Below are 19,906 nucleotides of genomic sequence, written 5' to 3' on the forward strand. Positions count from 1 at the left end.
AGACCCACAACCCTCTCCACCGGCAGCCAAGGCAGGCTGGGAGAGCCGCCCCGGTTTCCCCAGGATGCACCAGTGCAGAGGCAGCTATCCTGTGGAGGCCCGGGCGAGCCGACAGAGCGGGGCTGGGGAAAAGGGGCAGGGACCACGGTGCAGGGAAACGGCTATGACGTAGCACCGGGAGCGGGGAGGGGGAATCTGAAGGGCACCAGGCAGGTGTGTGTTTGGGGCTGCAATCCCTCCAGCATGGCTGTGTCTCGGAGGCAAGGCCCGGCTTCCCCTTTGAGTCCCAGGCCTTGTGAAGCTGGAGGAGAAGGGCGTTGGCTGCCGCCTGCAGATGTGAGTCAGACCCAGGGCCGTCCCGGCATTGCCACGCCCTCGTGCCCAACGAGAACGCCCGCGGGCTACCACGCCGCCAGCCAATTACAAGCTGCCAGGGAATGCTCTGGTGTGCGACTGGCCTGCTGGAAAAATGCTGGCTGCTAGGGCGGGGCAAACCCGGCTGGTAGGGACACGTGCGGCTCGCCCCTCCCCAGAGCCGGCTCTGCACACATGGGAAGGGCTGGGAGCAGAGACCTGTGCCTTATGCTCTCCATACCCCACCGTGCTGCTCGAGCAGGGGCAGCCCCGGCCACTCGGAACAGCCCCTCTGGGCCCGGACGTCTTTACCGTCCCGCCACCCAGCCCTGCTCAGACCTGAGCGAGTCGGGAACAAGATGCCCCTGCTCGGTCCCCTGGAGGACTCCTGCTGGTGTAGCTGCCTGGGAGGAGGCAGGCCCTGGCAAAGTGAGCTGAGCCCTGAGCAGGCTAGTTAATCATAACCTAGGCCGCACTGCACTCGGTCTCTTGTATCACCACCTTTCACCTCCCTGCCGCCCGCCCAGCCAAGCAGGTGCACAAGAGGCGCCTTCTCCTGCAAGGGCGGCGTTAGGCTGCTGCCCACCACCGGGGATCAGCTCTGGTAGCCGACCCCACGCAGAAGGAGCCTCGTGCCCGTCTGACACCGTCAGTCACGCTGGGCGAGCCCGACCTGGCACGGAGATCGCCTGGGCACTCTGCCCAAGGGGAGGGCGGGGAGTGAAGTCAGGGCTGGGTGTTGCTGGAAGCCAAGTGACAAGCCACTAAGTCAGGGCATGGGGACTGGACCATATGGAACGTGCTGACGTGAGAGCGACGTCCCCAGGGCAGAACGGGCTAAGGAGACACCATACCCTAGGGCCTAGACAGGCAGGGCAGTAGCACATTGGCGAGCACCGGGAGACACTTACTCAACCTACGGGCGGGGTTCTTCCTTCTCCCTAGTCATTTCATCTTCCCGAAACTCCTGGTGACCTAGCCCGGACTACACTGGGGATAAGGTTTGCCTAACTTTGTCAATTGGGGGTGTGGCTTTTTCACACCTCATTTTAATGTAGCTGGGTTGACTTAACTTCTTAGGGTAGACCTGGTTTTATACTCTCACGGCCTGCACTGGGCGGATTCAGCAAATAAGCATCTGGAATGCCTTCCGTGTTGCCTACCAGTTACAGCAGAGGACTTGGAGGACTCCTGGGCCCAGTTCCCCATCTCGGGGAGGGGAGTGTGATCTAATGATCAGTGCCAGGGCAGAGGGATGAATAGGGGAGTCAGAACTTACAGGTCCTGTTCCAACCAGGCACTGTGCGCTTGGACAAATCACAGAGCTGCATTCTGCCTCAGTTTTCCCATCTCTAAAATGGGTCCAATAACATCTCTCCTTCTGCACAAAGTTGCCGGGAGGCTCAGTGAACCGTTGCCAAGCCACCACGCTTGAGGAAGGGAGCTAGAGAGCAGCACTAAGTTAGCATTCAGCCCCTGGCCTGGGTCAGCATGGCCCATTCACCAGTGTTAATGAAACCAGCAAGAACTAGCAACACCACCCCTGGAAGGAGGCAGAGCTCTAGCGACGGCAGGGGGAGGGCATCTCTGTTGAGGGCACCAGCGTCCTCAGCCCCAAAATATCACCAAGCCAGCGTTTCCAGAAACAGAGCCAAGCGCTAGGAGTAGCAGCATCGCTTCCCTTCTCCTCCCATGCCCTGCAGGGTGGACCCAGGCACACGAATGACTTGGCCAGCAGAGTTCAGGTTCAAGGAACGCCGGGGGCTGTCACCCAGTAGCCTGAAAGTGTAGACACTTGGTTTGCTCTTAGCATCTGCCGCACGGCAGCAATGACATCGGACCAGCCTGTGCAATAGAACAGCGGCTGCTCGGCCCAGATAAGGCACGCGCAGGAGGTCGGGGATCCTGGTGGGGGAAGATACGAAGGAAACGTTCCTGCCTAGGCGCTAGATGCAAAACCGAAAGTGCACGTGGTCTGGGTGAGGCGGGTTCCTACAGCAGCTTCCCTTGAAGCATTTCACAGCCAATGGGTCCTGACCCCCAGCCCCAGCCCTTTAGCAATGGGATAAGTGACTGGAAGAGGGGCCCGACTCCACTGCCCTGCTCACAGCCCCTATAGGATCTGGGTAAACATTACTGCCTCCTCACCTTTTGCAAGGGGGAAACTGAGCAACAAAGAGGGGATGGGCTGTGCTCCATAGGTCACAGCACCCCAGCAGGGACCAGCAACCTTGACTGCCCAATCCAGAACTCCAGCCACAAAAGGCTCCTTCCAACGCTGGACAATGCCTGTGGCTAGAACCAGCTGGTGAGAGTCAGGACTCCATTCCCAGCGCGGGGAAAGCCCTCGAACCAGACCACGTCAGCGCCGTGCCAGGGTCTGTGCGCCTGTGTAAAGCGAGTCTAGTGGCTCCTACCTTGCAGGGAGCGCGTGTCGAAAGTGCTTTGAGAGCGAGGCACGGACAGCTATTTCTACTGGAATGCCCCCCAAAGCCGAGTTACGTTCTGATGAATGTGGCTTGTGCCCAACTCTGCACATCTTGTGAGCCCCGAGGAAGCAATCAGAGCAGAATGCAACCCAGCCTGCTCATTACAAGGGGGAAAGTCCCTAACAAGGGCTTTTCAGATCAGAAAGTTTCCTGAAACCCAACACAACTCCTCCACGCACACCTACCCCGACACTGGTTGGCTCTTCCCAGAATGCACGCTCGCGGTTACCAGTAGAGTCACTCTCCGAAAAGCAAATGAATAATTCAATATTGACAGCCGGGGAAATAATAAACTCTCTTCACTCTCGCTGCTGAGTCACGGGGTCTCAGTTTGAGACATCACAACCCTTTGGTCTCTCTTGGTAACCACCACCTCTCCAAGCACAAGGCAAGGCAGGAGCAGAGATTTCAAGATAAATGGCCTGAGTCACCCAGAGTCACTGTTAATGACAAGGCTCAGGACAGGAGCTGTGATTTGGGAAACCCCTCGGGGAAGGGAGCTTTTCCCAGGCGGGGCTGTTGTGTCAGAGACGGGCAAGATCACCCAGTTTGCAAGACTGCACATTCCATTCCAGTAAGCCATAGATCACACAGATGATAGAGGGATCCCTGCAATGCAGCCACCTCTGGAGAGGAGCAGGGCAGCTATGCAACAGCCATGCAGCAGCAGGAGCTGGCTGCTCTTATAATGGATGGCTTGCGAACAAGTTCAAGGAGATTGTTTTAAAATGTAAGGCTGCAAAACCCCCCTACATGACATGGCCCCTGATGTAGGAGTAAAATCTTGTCCTCCCTACACTCTCCAAAAACTTCCCCCGTTACAACATGCCCACATTGCCAAGAGAGAACAGACCCGGACACTCAGCCCAGAGAAAGCCACGTTCCAAATCCTCTCCAAATAGCAATGAGCCCCTAGGATCTAAATGTAGACTTAGCAGCAGTTCTAGTGCAGAGATGACCACGGAGCTATCTACAGACAGATTCACAGCTGGAGAGAGGACACTAAATATAAAATCCTGGGCAGCTTTTAAAGATCTCTATGAAATGTTCTTCTTTTTTTCCAGGCGGGTTCGTTATTTATGGCAGGACGTCCCTTTCGGGGGGAAAACAAACACGCAATGCCAGGGAGGTAGGACGCGGCAGCTCTAGCGCAGGAATGGAAGACGGGCTGTGTTTGCCATCCGGCAAACCTGGGTTCAAATCCTGCTCAGAACCGATTGTGGGCGAGAGTGGGATGGAGGCAGCAGACTTCCACCCTATGGGAGCATCTCCTGGTGCTTAGCAGGAATCGGGTCTCAGCAGAAACCAGAGTTGCATCCCTACAGGGTATTGTCCTGATCCAAAGTCAACAGGTGTCCACCACTTTTGGACCAGAACCGCTGGGCAAAGCAGCAGAGCTCTGAAGCTTTCCAAGTACAGGAGCCCCTCGGATCTCTCTGACCCTCACCACCACGCGTGGGGGGAAAAACATAGCACCCCTGCCATATGGGCTGAGGAGCCACAGAATAGGAAAACCCAAGTCCCTGGGGAATCCTGCCTGGTTGGGTGCCAGGTGCAAAGCATGGGATGGGCAGACTGCCACCACGTGTGCTAACCAAGCTCCCTGGTGCCAACATGAGCATGGCAGGGAGGTGTGTGTGTGGGGAAAGAAAGGACAGCGGGGCTAGGCAAACTTGATAGCAGCAGGGGAAAATAAAACACAGTACATGAAGGGGGAGAGAATTTGAAGCTACCAAACAGACAGAACTGCCCCCCCCCCCAATCACACCCCAGAGTGTAGCAATGGGAAGGAGGGTCTGTGCCAAGAGCTCCCCCCAAACCCAGCCTCTGAATCCTGTTTGGCTGCGCAGGCTCCGACTAGATTCCAATGAGACGCAGGGGAACAGAAAGAGGCTCGACAGAGCTGTGGATCTGTGCTCCAGCCCCTTCCCAAAGATCTTCCCGCACGGCACCTGGCAGGACAACGCACAGGAAAGCCCCCATGCTGTCTGCACTGGGGACACCTTCGCTCACACGAAGCACGTTTTTAACTGGCTAGCAAAGGTGGAGGCGGGCGAATGTGCCAGGCAAGCAAAATCTGCAGACAGGGGAGCCGGGGCCAGCTAGATCAGCTGTCGCCTGGCTTACTGGACAGCCTCAGAGACAGTCTGCAGAGGTAGGTCTCGAGATGCAAATTCGGGGGCGTCTGGACATGGGACATTGGATCCAGCCTATTAGAGAACTGGAGGCCAGACGCAGAGTTGAGATCCTGCACCCGGCTCCGCTCCCTCTGAAGCCTGGGAATTTGGATCAGATCCCTTGCTGATTCGACATCACGTTACTAAAGGCACTTTCACCAGGAGCTCTACGCACTAGCCGACAGCTGCGGAGACAGTTCCCCCGCCCCTCCCCCCCCCCCCACAAGGACAGCGCCGGGTCCCAAGCACCCTGCGCCGTCCATGTAGCAGTATATTGCCAGGAGATAGGGGAAGCCAAGAATCACACCCCCCTTACACCCACTGCCTCTGTAACACCCCAGCCAGGGCACAGATATTTCCCTTCCTCCTCCGGATCGGGTTTTCCCCCTCTTCACGTCCCTCACCATTTGCCAAGCCTATTACAACACGCTATTCGCTTGGCCCATGGCCTCGGGATATTTGTGGCTTCTATCCCAAGACTGCCAGCCCCGGCTGTTCCCACTCCAGCTTCTAGGGACTGCCCCATCCTTGGAAGTGGGGGGAGAGGGGGGAATTCTTCCACTACCAGCTACCCCAGGGCTTAACATGGCTGCAGCTTTTGTGGGCACTGCGCAGGGTGCTTACCGTGCCTTCAGCTCCTTGAACTCCTCCCGCACTTTGCTCAGCTCCAGCTGCAGTCGTGCCCTCTCCTTGGCCACCGAATCCAAGGTCTTGCGGGCATCCGCCAGCTCCGATTCGTAGGCCGACTTGATGCCGGACACCTCGCGGCTCACCACCTCCTCGGACTCGGTGATGCGCAGCCGGAGCCCGGCATTCTCCGACTCCAAGGAGCGCACCCGGTCGATGTAGACGGCCAGCCGGTCGTTGAGCTCCTGCAGATCCTCCTTCTCCTGCAGGCGGGTGATGCGGGTTGGAGAGAGCGGGGTGCCACCCGCACCGCTCCGGGTGGTCCTCTTCTGAGACGGGGTTTCCATCGCGGTTCACAGCCTGGCAGAGAGACAGAAGCACGGGCCAGGGACTCAGATCTCTGGAGCTGCCCTCCCCGTGTCTGCCTCGCGGGTACTGACAGTCTGAGTCACGGACCTCAGCTCAAATATCCTTGGAAAGTAGGAGACGGGGAAGTGGGCGGGGCCACGCAAAATAGGACCGCCTCCCCCTCCCTTGATTAAAGGAGCAGAGGCTGCTTTTAAAATAAGGGCTTGTTCACATGGGAAAGATATGCTCAGATGTAAATTTCAACAGCTAGCGGGGGAGGGGTTGCTGGGAGCCACTGAGCCAAATTGTAAACCCTGGATAATGGAAACCCCTTCAAAGCAGGGAGTGCTGCAGCCCCTCCCCCACTCCCAGCACCTCTGACAACTGAAGATAGCAGCATCATCCCCATATGGATATTGTGGACCCTGAGCAATTTTGCATTTTAATGTATGCTGCTTTGGGAGGGATTTAAATTGAACTGCGAAGTGCCACTCTCGTCCCAGCTCTTCCAGAGCCCCTTTTTATCAGTAGATCTCAAAGCCCTTAACGAAGGAGATCAGGAGCACGATCTCCATTTTACAGATGGGAAAACCAAGGCAGTCAGCTGGGAAATGACTTGCAGGGTCATGCAGCGGCAAAGCCAGACCTCCCTCTAGTCCCAGGGCAGTGATCTATCCCCTACAACACACTGCCTCCGGAATAAGAGTATTCCCACTGGGGCTACGTCTACACTGGCATGATTTTCCGGAAATGCTTTTAACGGAAACATTTTCCGTTAAAAGCATTTTTGGAAAAGAGCATTTAGATTGGCATGGACGCTTTTCCACAAAAGCACTTTTTGTGGAAAAGCATCTGTGCCAATCTAGACGCACTTTTGCACAAAAAAGCCCCGATCGCCATTTTAGCCATCGGGGCTTTTTTGCGCAAAACAGCACTGTGCTGTCTACACTGGCCCTCTTGCACAAATGATCTGCGCAAGAGGGCTTTTGCCCGAACGGGAGCAGCACAGTATTTCCGCAAGAACACTGACAATCTTACATGAGATCGTCGGTGTTCTTGCGGAAATTCAAGCGGCCAGTGTAGACAGCTGGCAAGTTTTTCCGCAAAAGCAGATGATTTTGCGGAAAAACTTGCCAGTCTAGACACAGCCTGGGAGTTCAGATTAGGGTAACTGACCAGACTGGCTACCCGGGAGGGTATTTTTATTCCAGAAGAAGGCCTTGCCTACAGTGGGAGGCCCAGGAAAGTTTATCCAAATTAACAAAACACATGAATGTAAGTAGCTTTTAATCCACGTTGGAATAAGCAGCACATGGCCCAGTGGGTAACGCACATCAAGACTCAAGGGTTCTCCTGCCCAGCCTCGGCAGCTTCATGGATTCAGAACTCCTGCATTCTCCTCCAAGTGCTAGGTGGGAGTGTGGCCTAGTAGGCCATGTCTACACTAGGAAATTAGGTTGATGTAGCTTCATTGCTGGGGGATGAGCTGTAGATCAAGGGGGAATTCCTCCCTCAGAAGGGTGGATTAAGTATCCGGGCAGGAGAAGCGCTCCCATCGGCACAGGTAATATCATCAGGACTACAGCTTTGCAGCTGCAGGATCTGAAGCCACTCATTCGAGCAGGGGGCTCGGATCCAGGTGAGGAGTGTAGTCTAGTGGTAAGAACAGAAGGGACTCGGGACCAAATTCAAACAGGAGCAGCCACATAGACGGGAAGTGAGCATGCTCCAGGGCAGAGACACTCAATTTATCAGGTATCTAAAAGGGCGTTACAAGGAGGAGGGAAGAGAAATTGTTCTCCTTGGCCTCAGAGGATAGGACAAGAAGCAATGGGCTTATACTGCAGCAAGGGAGGTTTAGGTTGGACATTAGGAAAAACTTCCTGTCAAACACTGGAATAAATTGCCTAGGGTAGCTGTGAAATCTCCATCACTGGAGATATTTAAGAGCAGGTTAGACAGACATCTATCAGGGATGACAGTGCTTGGACCTGCCATGAGGGTAGGGGACTGGACTCGACGACCTCTCAAGGCCCCTTCCAGTTCTCGTGTTCTGTGATAACCTTTCCAGACCACTGTGCCCCTTCCAGGAGTCTGGTTTCTGTTGCATAGCCCCCAGTGTCACCTCACTTAAAAATCAGACATAGAAATACCAAATCAGACATTGAAATATGCAGTCACAGTGCCCAGTTATTGAAAAATGGCTCTTTCCCATTTTTACCTTACACAATAAATACACTGGACTATAATTATACTTACATCTTAGTAAAAACATCAAAGTGTCCTGTGGCACCTTAAAGACTAACATTTATTTGGGCATAAGTTTCCGCAGGTAAAACCTACTTCATCTGATGCATCTGGTCCAGCGACCCCTCTGAGACTTAACATTTTAGTGTTGAATATACAGAACGGCATAAACATGCATGGAATTTTAGTTTGTACTGACTTCGCACGTGCTCTTTAGACAGCCTGCTGTAAAGCTAGGCAAATACCAACTTGTGTAGTTGTACCCCCGGAAGACTTCTGCGTACCCACAGGGGTACACACACGCCTCGCTACTCCAGGGAACAGAAAATCAGTCTTACAAGAGGACACTATGAGAGTTTGGCTGTTGAGCCTGGCAAAGCGTGGGCTGAGAGTGGATCTGATTGCGGTCTCTATATACATCCCGGCCAGGTGGCGGGCCAGCATGTTTGCTCCAGATGATGGTGGGGAGAGGGGAGAGAGAGAGGACATTTTCCTCCCCATCTCCTGCTGCCATTCAGATATGGCCCAAGCTGCTTGCAGCAGACAGTGCTTATGTGATGGCTTCTGGATCCCAATCCCATCCGGCTCCGCGGGACGGAAACAGCAGGCCAGCAACACACTGCATGGCCTCAGCCTGCTGACACTCAGCTGAGCCCTGAGCCTGCCTGCCAAGGACAGCCCAATGTCCTGACAGAGCAAACAGCTGTGTGCGCATGCGGCTGAGAGCTGGCGGCAGGGGGGGTGTGGTTTGTCACTAGGGACAATGGGACCTCCCCCCTTTCCTCTCCCACTGGCCGCAGGAGCAGAATCGGACATAACTACCCAGCCACCTCCTACCCCTAGAAAGGACTGCCCCCCCCTACCCCTGCCCAAGGGCATCAGGAAACTGCCCAGCTCCCAGGCCAGTGTTCCTTAGCTTTATTTATGCAGCAGCAACTCCGAGGAGGCCAGGGCACTGTTAGGCCAAAGGCGACACAGACACAGCGTTGTCCAAACCTTTCTAGCACAGGAAGCGGGTGCCCAACGTTCTTCATTGATTCCCCCTCTCCCCAGTCAGCCCCCCAGCTTATTGGAAGTCTTTGCTCATCAGCTTACGAGTGTAATAACCACTGTTGCAGAGGGGTATCTACCATGTGTAGCTGTAGGGGGGCACAGAGCTTGTCCGGGGGTACATCAACTGATCTAGAGATCTGCCTAATTTCATAACAGGCCTCGTAAAAACCAGCACAAACTAAATTTCATACAAACAGTGATTTGTTTACACTGGAATGTAAGTGCAAGATCTGGCTTGGTCTACACTGGCAATTGTGCGACAACTTTTGTCGTTCACAGCTGCTTAAACCTCCCACCCACCCCGTGACAAAAAAAACCCACTTTGCCCTGACAAGTGCTAGGGTAAAAACTTAAAAAAAAACCAACGAATTAAGTCTTGTAGCACCTTAGAGACGAACAAAACATGTGGATGGTATCATGAGCTTTCCTGGGCACAACCCACTTCTTCAGATGAATGCTGTTTAAGGGGGGACCAGTTTTCAAATAAATAGCACAGGGGAGGGGGGAATGTGGGGCGGGAAGAGGAGGAAAAAGGAAAAAAAGAGGAAAAATTATCAACGTATCCATGCTCGATGAAGCCGATAAGAATATTTAGTACCTTAGTACTCGTGTCAACACCTCTTCTGCCCACAGAGCAAAATGCTGCTCTTGGTGCGAGGGGTTGAAAGCTTTTGGTGGGCAACAAACAGTATTTACCCTGTCTGACTTTTAGCAACACGATGCATGGTAAAAATGAGAAAGTCAGCAGTTTGGCAATTTGCAAAGGATTGCGTGGGGTGCCAATTGTGTATTCTGATATCCGATTCTGTAAGCAAGTACTTTTTAAGTGAGGGGAAACCTGATGGGAGGCAAGGCAAAGCAGACTCCTGAAAGGGGTACAGTAGCCTGGCAGGATTGAGAAGCACTTGTTGATAGCACTTCTTTTAACCGAGATCTGGCTAGCAGCCAGATGAGGTTGTTCTCTTTATGGGCTGTGTCTAGACAGCCCCTAGCAGCCTGGAGCTCGAGCGGGGCTCCCATGTGCCACCCCAGGACAAGTAATAAATTATACTATCAGGTCCACATCACTGCCAGTGCCTCCCCATCTGCCACATATTTATTCTCACTCTGTGCAGCAGGGTAGTGCTTATATCCCCAGTGTACAAATGGGGAAACTGAGGCACAGAGAAACTAAATCCCCCATCACACAGGGACACTAAGGCATAGCAGGGAATTGAGCTGCAGTTTCTTGAGTCCCAGGCTAGTGCCTGGACCACTGGCTCATCATTCCTCTCTCCCAGCTCTCACAGCGCATTACAATGGTTACCTGATGGAGGACAACAGGATTCCCATCCCGCCCCGCCCCTCTTTCCTCTCCCACTGGCTGCAGGATCAGACTCAGGCATAACTACCCAGCTAGCTCCTACCTCTAGAAAGGATTGCCCCAAGGGCATCAGGGCATGCCCAGCTCCCAGGCCAGTGTACTTTTTAAGTCAGGGAGGTGCAGTGACTTGCTTAAGCTCACACAATGAATCAGTGGCAGAGCTGGGAATAGTCCCCAGCTCTAGCTACTAGACCAGACCCCGTTCTGTAACCAGGAATAGAAGACAGGACCCCTTGACAGACACCCAGGCTATGGCTCTAACCACTTAGAAAGGCCCCCACATGAAAAAAGGGCAGGTTTACTGAAGCCCTCCTGCACTGTCCATGATCAAGCCAAGCAGGCACTGCCCCAGCATGCACCAGTGCAGACAGGCAGGTTTGTTGCTAAATCGGTTCTATCCAGCTGCTTCCAGTAATCCCCCTGGTGATAGGTGCTGGAACTGGGGGGAGGGAGGGCTGAAGTGGTTTCCATTATACACAGCTCAACAGCTCTCAGCACCCCTATTCTGCACGTTGTTTCAGCACCTCTGGACTGGGTCTGCCACAGAGGAGGTGGGTTTAGCTAGGTCAGATCTATTCACAGCTGTGTAGGCAGCTCAGTGCAAGCCTTGCCCAGGGATACTGCAGAAGAGCAAAGGGGGTGGGGGAATGCACCAGAGTTAGCCAGGTGGGGCTTTGCCTTGCCCCAGAGGGAGGGGAGACACCAGGCTACTACCAGCATGGAATGAAAGGCAAACGAGGAGCCTGCAAGACCACAGCTCCAGTGGGGCCTGTGAGCTGTGCCCTCCTGCAGCCACACAGGAGAGAGTCCAATGCCGCCCAGCTGATTAGCAGCTAGGTTTGGGTTTCTACTGGTGGTGCACAGTCACAGATGCCTCAGTGCCCATAACAAAATTTATTCTGCACTTGGATGGACACGATTAGACGGAACATTGCGCTGCTCTGATCCAGAACTGGAACAGGCATCTCCCAAGTTCCTGCCCCTGAACACCCCCATAAAGAGTCAGGGAGCGACCTCTTCTACATCACACCCCTCCCCCCCCAGCTTGAACAAAGCCCCTCTCAGATTCAGGCATCTGGGAAGCGTGGAGCCGCCCCTCCTCCACTAAACACGGAAGCGCAGGGGTGGCAGGAGGTTAGCTGGGGTCAGGGGGAAGCAAAGGAAGCTCAGTGTTACACAGGTGGGATTGGGGGCCATGGACTATTTTGTTCTGTACAGCACCTAGCACCCTGAGGTCCTGGGTTTGCAACTGGGGTCCCTGGACACTGCTGCAGCCCAGAGGGCCATGGCCAGCAAGGGTGTGGCAGGGCGTGGGGCGTGTGAAGCCCTAGGGGGAGATGGGGAGGGGGCTCCACACAGCAGCAGCGCTGCCCCAAGCTGGGCAGAGGGGCTGTGGGAGGCAGGGAGGGGCTGGCTTGTGGGGGGGGGCAGAAAGGAGCGGGCCTGTCCCCCTTCCCGCGGTGGGGGCTTGGCGTGGGGCAGGGCCCCCCTGCAGCCGTGGGGGAGGAGGGAGCCTTTGGTCACAGCTTCTCTCGTCTGCAGAGGCAGAGCTCCCCCCCCCCCCAGGCCACCGCTGAGCGATACTTACCCCACCCAGCGCTCCCCCCACAGCCTGCCTCCTTGCCCCACCGCGCCTGGCTCACCCCTTTATCCGCAGCAGCTGCGCAGCACTGCCGGCGCCGAAGGGGTTAAACTCCTCCACTCCTGCGCCCAGCCCCTTGCGCTCTCTGGCATCAATGAGTGCCGATGACGCCACGATTCCTTCTCGCCTCTCATTGGTTGGTTGGGTTGTCACTCTACCTCTGTTTCCCCCTGCCCCCCCCCCCTGTATTTCTCCCACACTCCGCTTTCCCCTGGCTCGCCTGGGAGCCAGGTGCCAGAGCGGGGCCGCTGTTGTGTTTCAAATCCCAGCGCTCCTGGGGGCAGAGAAAAAGCTGGAAGCATGAAGCAGGCAGCCCCCCCAGCCCCCCCCAAAACAGATGGCCAAGACACACTGGGAGCTGGGAAGCAGCCTTTATGGAACTGGCTTCCCCATCAGGAGACTTCGCTCTCTGCAAAAGTGTAAATAGTGTGACACAAGCAAGACAGACCTTTCCTGGGTGCCACGCCAGCCTCATGAGTGTTGGGGGGGCTCTGCCTGCTGATTCGCTGGCCCTGATGCCACATGGACCCGCGATGGGCCGCCCAGGCTAGCGAGTGGCCAGTCTCGAGAGGGGCTCGGGAGGGAGCCGTCTCAGTGGGCTGCAAGCCTGTGGTCACCAATGCGGCCTCTTTCCATAATAACAATAGGCAAAAAGCTACATGCATAGAAAGCAGCAGAACCTGGCAGCCCTGGGTACTGGTCCACAAAGCATATCGCGGGCCACACGTGGAACTCCAGTGGGCCGCATGTGGGCCTTGGGCCACAGGGTGCCTGTCACCGAGAGAGGTGGTTTGCAATCTGGAGGCGGCTGATAAAAGAGCCTGGGAGGTGAGCAATTGCCTCTCAGAGGGAGGCACAAAAGACGGGCTAGAAAAGCTGCCTTCTGTGACTCGCACAGTGACTTAAAGGGTGCTGGGGTGGGAGTTGAAGGCAGCAGCCTGGCTCAGTGGAGGAGACTGGCTGTTCTGGGGGTACGTCTACACTGCAGCCTGTGTGAACCTCCCAACAGGACAATAGTGGTGTGGCACTGGTGGAGGTTTGGACGAGGCAGTCAGGCCCGGAGCCAGGGAATAGGGTGGGTGTGAGCTGGATGGCTAGACGGGGCCAAAGTGGGTGCTGCCACAGCCACCCAGCTCTGTTTAGTGCCGTAGCACGTGGCTGTCAGCACACTCCAAGAAGCCTACCCTGAGATACAGGTTGAAGCTCTCTAAACCGGGACTCTGTCTCTCGTCTGGCAAAGGTTCCAGGGCCAGAGAGTCCCAGTGGAGGGCTGACAGGGCAGTGGGCTGCTGGCAACAAGCTGCCAGAGGGGCTGGGAGCTTGGTGTATCCCAGCAGGCCTGCTCAGCAGGCCAGAAGCCCAGCACACTTCAGCTGGGCTTCCTGGCATACTCCAGTGGGGCCAGGAAGCCCACTGGGGCCAGCAGGGCCAATGGCAGGCTCTGGCCAGCAGCCAGGCCAGGGCTAGAGGGGCCCGTGGCAGGAGGGCCAGAAATGACCTCCCCTGGTCCAGCAAAATCCCTCATCTGGGACCGGTCAGGTCCCCAGAGTGCCAGCTCAGGGAGGTCCAATTTGTATTGTGTAGACATACCCTAAAGCAGCGGCTCCCAACCTTTTCCCCTTCAGGAGTCGGATTTGTCTGGCGTATCCCCAGGTTTCACCTCACTTAAAAACGACTGGCTTACCAAATCAGACACCCCCAGAAGCGACACCGCCACGCTATTACTGACGAATTGCTGGCTTTCTCGGTTTTACTCTGAATTTGAATTGGGATATAAATATCGTACTTCCCTTTCGGTGTCTAGTCTATACAGCAGCATAAACAAATCGCTGTATGTAACTAGTTTGTACAGACTTGGCTAATGCTTTTTATGCAGCCTGTGGTAAATCTAGGCCAACATCTAGATGAGTCGATGCACCCCCAGGAAGACCCCTGTGTAGCCCGGAGGTGCATGAACCCCTAATGGGTAAGGGGGCAGGCCTGGCCATAAGTCCATAAGTGAGATAAGTTTGGGGATTCTCATCCGACCTCCAAGGCGTCCCCTCTGCCCCTTAGCTACCCAGGGTCTCTCAGGTGTTGCCTTTGCTCTCCCATCTAGGCCCTTTGGAAAACAGGCATCCCCCTTCCTCATGTCAGCCCCAGGAAGCTGTCCCATAGCACAGGGCAGTTGTAACAGGAAGATGCCTGGGTGCTCTGGCCAGTCATATCCCTCCCTCCCAGCACCAGACAGAGGCGCCTTTTAGGGATGGGAGCTAAATGAATAACACTGGGCCTGGATTTCCAAGGAGCAGCCACCTCTCCCTACCCAGGAAGGCCAATACCTAGCTCTTGTCTACACAAAGACACCGGTGTGACTGCAGCAGGTGTGGATTTACCGGCACCAGCCCTGGCTCCAGTGGAGGGGACTTGCCAGTGGAGGAACAACCCAGGGCTTCAGTGGGGCTCGGACAGGCCACAAGGCTGCAGTTGCATGGCTAGCAGTATCCTCGCCAGCTAGCTCACAGCTACCTCGAGGTGCTGTCACACCCCATGATTATACTGCAGCTGCACCATCAGTGTCTGCTGAAATTGCTGCGATGTGAGGTTGGGGGACCTCACTGCATCACTGCCTGGGCTTCAGGGGTGCTAGTGGGGGAGGGTGTCTCTGCAGTGGGAAAGGATCCCAGTCAATGTTCACGCTAATTTTTTCCATCCATGTGTGGAATAAATTTTGTTGTGTGCTCCAAGGCATGGTAGATGTGCACCACCAGTAGAAACACCCATTGCCAGCTGTGGGTGCGCTGCTAATCAGCTGGGCGGCACTGAATCACTTCTGAGTGGCTGCCCAAGTGCTCAGCTTACAGGGAACGCTGATCCGCTTCTCCCACGGCCGCCAGGGTACAGGCGACTCGTGTAACTTGCCCCCAGTTGCAAGTTCTTCACCCCCCAGGCAGGGGGATCTGTGGGTGTGCCCGACAGAGGGTGCTTTTGGGGCTACAGGTTGGGAAGGGTAGAAGCAGGCTGCCTGTAGGTACAGCCATCTCCCAGTTGATGCCAAGCTCCCCAGAGAGCGAAGCTGGAGTGGGACTGTGCTACTCCCCGTGGCAGATGTTTACAGCTGGCTCACACCTGCACATCTGTATGCGTGCAGCATTGCGAGGCGGTGGGGGTAGAGGGGAGGCCGTCCCCCAAGCCACGTGACCAGGGACTCATAAACGCCAGCTTGTATTTGACTTCCCCCTAAGAAGCCATACAGCCTAGTGCTAGGACTCAAGAAAACTGGATTCTGTTGCTAGTGTTGCCACCATCCTGCGGGGTGATCGTCAGCAAATCACAGCACCGCTCGGTGCCTCAGTTTCCCCGTCAGTAAAACGAAGGCGATGACTCCGACTCTCTCTGTAAAGTGCTTTGAGAGCTTTGGATGAAACGTGCTAGGTTAGCGGGAGGGCTTATTATAATTCGAAAAAAATACAACACTTGTGGTCACCAGCCTCGTGTCATTGGCATTTCTCTTAAGGACCCAGCTCCTGGAGGCCTGTGATTAGGGGAGACTCTATGGGAGGGGAGGGGCGTTGCAAACTGGAAAACATGAGTATTATTTATTATTTGCACTAGAAGATCATAGAATCCTAGAACTGAAGGGACCTCAAGAAGACATCAAGTCCAGTTCCCTGCCCTCACGGCAGGACCAAGCCCCATCTAGATGAGGGCCAGGCAAAATACGGTCTGTAGCCCAGATCTGGCTTGCCAAGCCACTGGACCCGGCCTGTGGGCACAGCACGAGCCTCAGTCAGGCTCCCTGCCTGCCCCGCCCCTGCATGCCGCTCCGAAAAGCCGGCAGCGGGGCCCTGTTTGTCTGTGAGGTGCAGGGAAGATGGGGCTCCACACACCAGCCCCGCCCCCAGCACGATCTTGCAGCTCCCGTTGGCCTGTTTCCCAATGCCACTGGCCATTCCCCAGCTGGCAGGCAGCGTGCCGTGCTAGGGAAGGGGAGGGGCAGATCCACAGCTGGTCAAATGGAGCTGTGCCATTCACGCCACCACGGTGGTCCCAGAATGGCTGCAGCGTTGGGCACGTCATGTCCCGGGGGTGGGCTGTGGCACATTCCCCCTCTCCCCTCTGCGGCGCCCACCCCGCGTCAGATCCGGTGGATTCACCTGCTCCACGACGCCACGTGGCAGAAAGGAGGCTCGGGGCTGAAACAGTCGGGTGGGTGCTGCACGATGGGATCGGGGGGGGGGGGAGAAGCCCAATCGTGGGGCAGCTGGGGGTGGGGATTGAGGGGCTCCCGCCATGTGGGGAGCAGGGGGACCTGCATGTCAAGCCTGAGGGGCACTGGCAGAGCTGCATGTGGGTTATTTCCAGGAGCCCTGATTCAATCTGGCACGAGCGATTACACAGAACTCCCTCCCAAACCACTGAAAAAGAAGCCAAACTCACTGGTTTCCCTGGCAGCCGGGAGTGACTCACTCCTGCAGCCACGGCAACGGACACACAGTCCATTTTTTATGAATAAGTAATCTGATTTCCCTCCATCATGGCAACAGTGAGTCACGGATTGTCAACAAACAGAAGTGGGGGGTGGCGTGTGTGGGGGGGGGGGGGGGGTTTGCTCTCGGCAGAGCGGAGAATTGCCACAATCCGAGCAAAGATCAAAGGTCCAACTTTCAAAAACCAACAGTTTGAGGCCGGGAAGCCACGTGGGTTTGACACCACAGCCACGGGCCTGGCACAGCTCGAGGAGGGGTGATGAGCCAGGCAGCTTTCGTCTCACAAACGCCGGCTTGCAGACAAGCAAGTTCCAACAGGTTACTCTGGCCGATGCGGGATTGTTGTCTAGTGCCGACGTCCAAGGGCTTGTCCATGGGTTCAGGCCCGTATGCAGAGGGAGTGTGAAGGGTGCAAAACCCCGCACTCCGCATGGGCCCTCAAGTAAGCGTGCTCCAGCCAGGGAAAGCAAGGAGAGGTGCGTGCTGGGCGAAGGCTGGGGCTCATTCCCCCACCCCACCCCCCCACTACCGGAGAGAGGCCCAGCCCTGCCCCTGGCCTCGCTCCTAGGGAGGCAGGGGAAATGAACCCAAGCTTTCCCCTGGCCGGCTAGAGCATGCTTACTTTGGGGACCATGGGGGATGTGTTTGCACCCTTGCGGTCCACATGTCCAAAAAAAGCACCCCCCCCCCGAAATTCCTATGTACGGGATACTCAGCTGCAGGGGGCAAAGGGGGCAGCCTTTGGCATGGTTTATTGGGAGGCGGAGAGGGCTGCAAAGCTGCCCTTTGCATGCAATCCATCTAACCATTGGCTGCTGTGTGCCAGGCTGGTATCTCCCCACCTACCAGCATGAGAGCAGGTGGCTCCAGCTGCCAACTGGGCCTGGCAGGGAGCTGGGCTGCAATGCATGGCCAAAGACCTACGGCAGCGTGGTGTCAATCTGCAACGACTCCTCCCAAGCCCTTGGATTTGCCTGAGAGCAGAATGGGAGAGCCGATGGCAGCCCTTCCCAGGGAAGGTGGAGTAGTGTGTGTGTGGGGGGGGGGGGGGGGGGAATCCCGGCAGCTTTGCTCAGCTGCGGGAGGGAATTCCCCAGTAAATCAGAAAGTTCTGCAGCCCCAGGCACCATGGAGAGGGGGCCAGCGGGTCTGAGGTCTGACAGCCTGTTGGGGGGCAGGTGGGAGGGAATTTACCCACACACCCATCAGCTGGGGCGTCTCTCCCCCACATCTTTTATTCAGCAGTTTCTAAGCTTCTCCCACAGCCTATCCATTCACATGCCAAAAGCCCCCCTTGCTCCAGTATGTGGCCACAGAGCCTGTAATTAACTAGGGTGCAGGGGGAAGCATCCCAGCATGGAAACATTTTGGGGTTCACTGAACAGTGGGAGGGATGTAGTCATCACTGGAGGGGGCTTTCTGACCAGTACTGGCCAGGTGGATCATGCAGCATGATCCCAAGAGAGGGGGTGAGGGGAGGGCAGCATCACTGTCCCCATTTCACAGGTGGCGACACTGAGGCAGAAGAGAGGGCAAAGTGATTTGCCCAAGGTCACCCAGCAGGCCAGTGGCAGGGCACAGAACAGACCCCCACCCCCAAAGCTCCTGAGTGAGCTAGCCATTAGGTTCCACTGCCTCTCAGCGGTCACCCACACACATACCCATTTGTCCCACCTTCTGCTCACAGCTGGCCTGAGTCCCTGCTGCCCTGCCATGCACAGTGGCTGCAAAATGCTCATCTCCAGTTTAACCCAGTGGATCAGACTGTCATTTGCCCTAAGGCCCCTTTACACCACCCTGGCAGCACACACGGGCCTTAGATTTGGCATCTGTGCCATGTCCACCCACTTTCCCGGAGCTTTCCGCCAATTCAGTGTCCCCCGGCCTGAGTGTAATGGGAATCTGGCCATTGTCTGTGTGCTGGCGTAAAGGACTCCTTGGGGTGCAGGGCACCGAGGAGCAGGGCCCAAAGCTCCCCCAGCCCAGTGGGGCAGCAGCCTGCAGTCCTGTGGCTAGCTCGGCGGCTTTAGAGTTATCTCATTCCATCAGCTCCGGATGCACCAGCACGGCTGGTAGTTGGCTGGCTGGACTGTACAGTCTCCCCAGTTCGGCGCTTCCTCTCTCCTGGACGCTATCACGTTCTTTCTTCCTCTCTCACACATCTCTTTGCTTCCTGCCTTTTGTGTTCTTTTACTCCTTCCTTATTTGCTCTTTTCTCCTGGCCTTCCATTCATTCTCTCCTTCTATTAAGATAACGGCCTTGCAGCTGCCTCTTGCGTGGGGCTCTGAGCACGCAGTCCCTTGCAGCACCGAACCTCACACCAGCTCATTCCTCCCCCATCAGCTGGGATCAGTCTGCCATGATGGGCACCTTTTTTTTCCGCTCCCTGAGCCGGTTTCCCCATGTGGTAGGCTGGGATCCTAGCAGCCCCACCATTGTTGCCGGTAACGTGGCAGCACCTTTAGCCAGCAGACGCGGCTCTCTGCCAGCTCAGGACTGGTTTACTCTGGATCAAATTTCCCTGCAGCGCAAGGAAATGCTCCCCTCCCCCCCCATCACCCACGGAAAGTGGCCCCTGTTTGCGGAGAGGGGCGGGGCCCTGAGCGGCACTGCCAAGAATTCAGCACCAAGTTAAGGTGGCGGAGTATTACAGGATGTTAAAAGTTTGGTTTTCAGAGCTGCTGGGGTTTGGTTTTGTTTTGTTTCTTTTCCTAAATGGAGAGGGAACCGAGAGAGACAGTTCTACTCCTGCATGGCCACTGCGTACCACTGCTCAGACAAAGATTTCCCAGCCCTCTGGAGACATGAATTTAGGTGGAGTAAGCATGTTCCCATGTGGTGAGTGGGGAAACTGAGGCACGGGGCACCACTACGGGTGATGCTACAGACAAAAAGTCTACACTCAGTTACCAGGAGAGGTCTTTTCATTGAAATAATACTCAAGCACTGTCCATCAGTAGATCTCAGACCACATTGCAAAGGAGAGCAGTATCATCATCCCCACTGTACAAATGGGGAAACTGAGGCAGAGAAGGGGGAAGGAACTGATCCAAGGTCACCCAGCAGGCCAGCGACACAGGCAGGAACAAGACTCAAGTGTCATGAGTCCCAGTCCAGTGCAGAACCCACTAGACAA

At 55.8% G+C, this 19,906-nt stretch overlaps 1 protein-coding gene across 3 annotated transcripts in view; it reads right to left on the bottom strand.

The window, feature by feature from the left end:
• The window catches only part of LOC102443460 (prelamin-A/C), a 114,546-nt gene that overhangs the window by 54,306 nt on the left and 40,334 nt on the right, over positions 1-19,906 (bottom strand). The window contains exons 1-2 of one of the 3 annotated variants that reach the window (XM_075907262.1): positions 12,302-12,406; positions 5,645-6,007 (exon numbers count right to left, since the gene is read on the bottom strand). In XM_075907262.1, the coding sequence (XP_075763377.1) occupies positions 5,645-5,994 (350 nt within the window). In that variant the 5' untranslated portion in view covers positions 5,995-6,007; positions 12,302-12,406. Of the gene's footprint in view, positions 1-5,644; positions 6,099-12,301; positions 12,407-19,906 lie in introns of those variants that run through there. The other 2 variants (XM_075907263.1, XM_014568950.3) reach the window with 2 other exon arrangements.

This window comes from Pelodiscus sinensis, chromosome 24 (genome assembly GCF_049634645.1).
Source record: "Pelodiscus sinensis isolate JC-2024 chromosome 24, ASM4963464v1, whole genome shotgun sequence".
Classification (NCBI taxonomy): Eukaryota; Metazoa; Chordata; order Testudines; family Trionychidae; genus Pelodiscus; species Pelodiscus sinensis.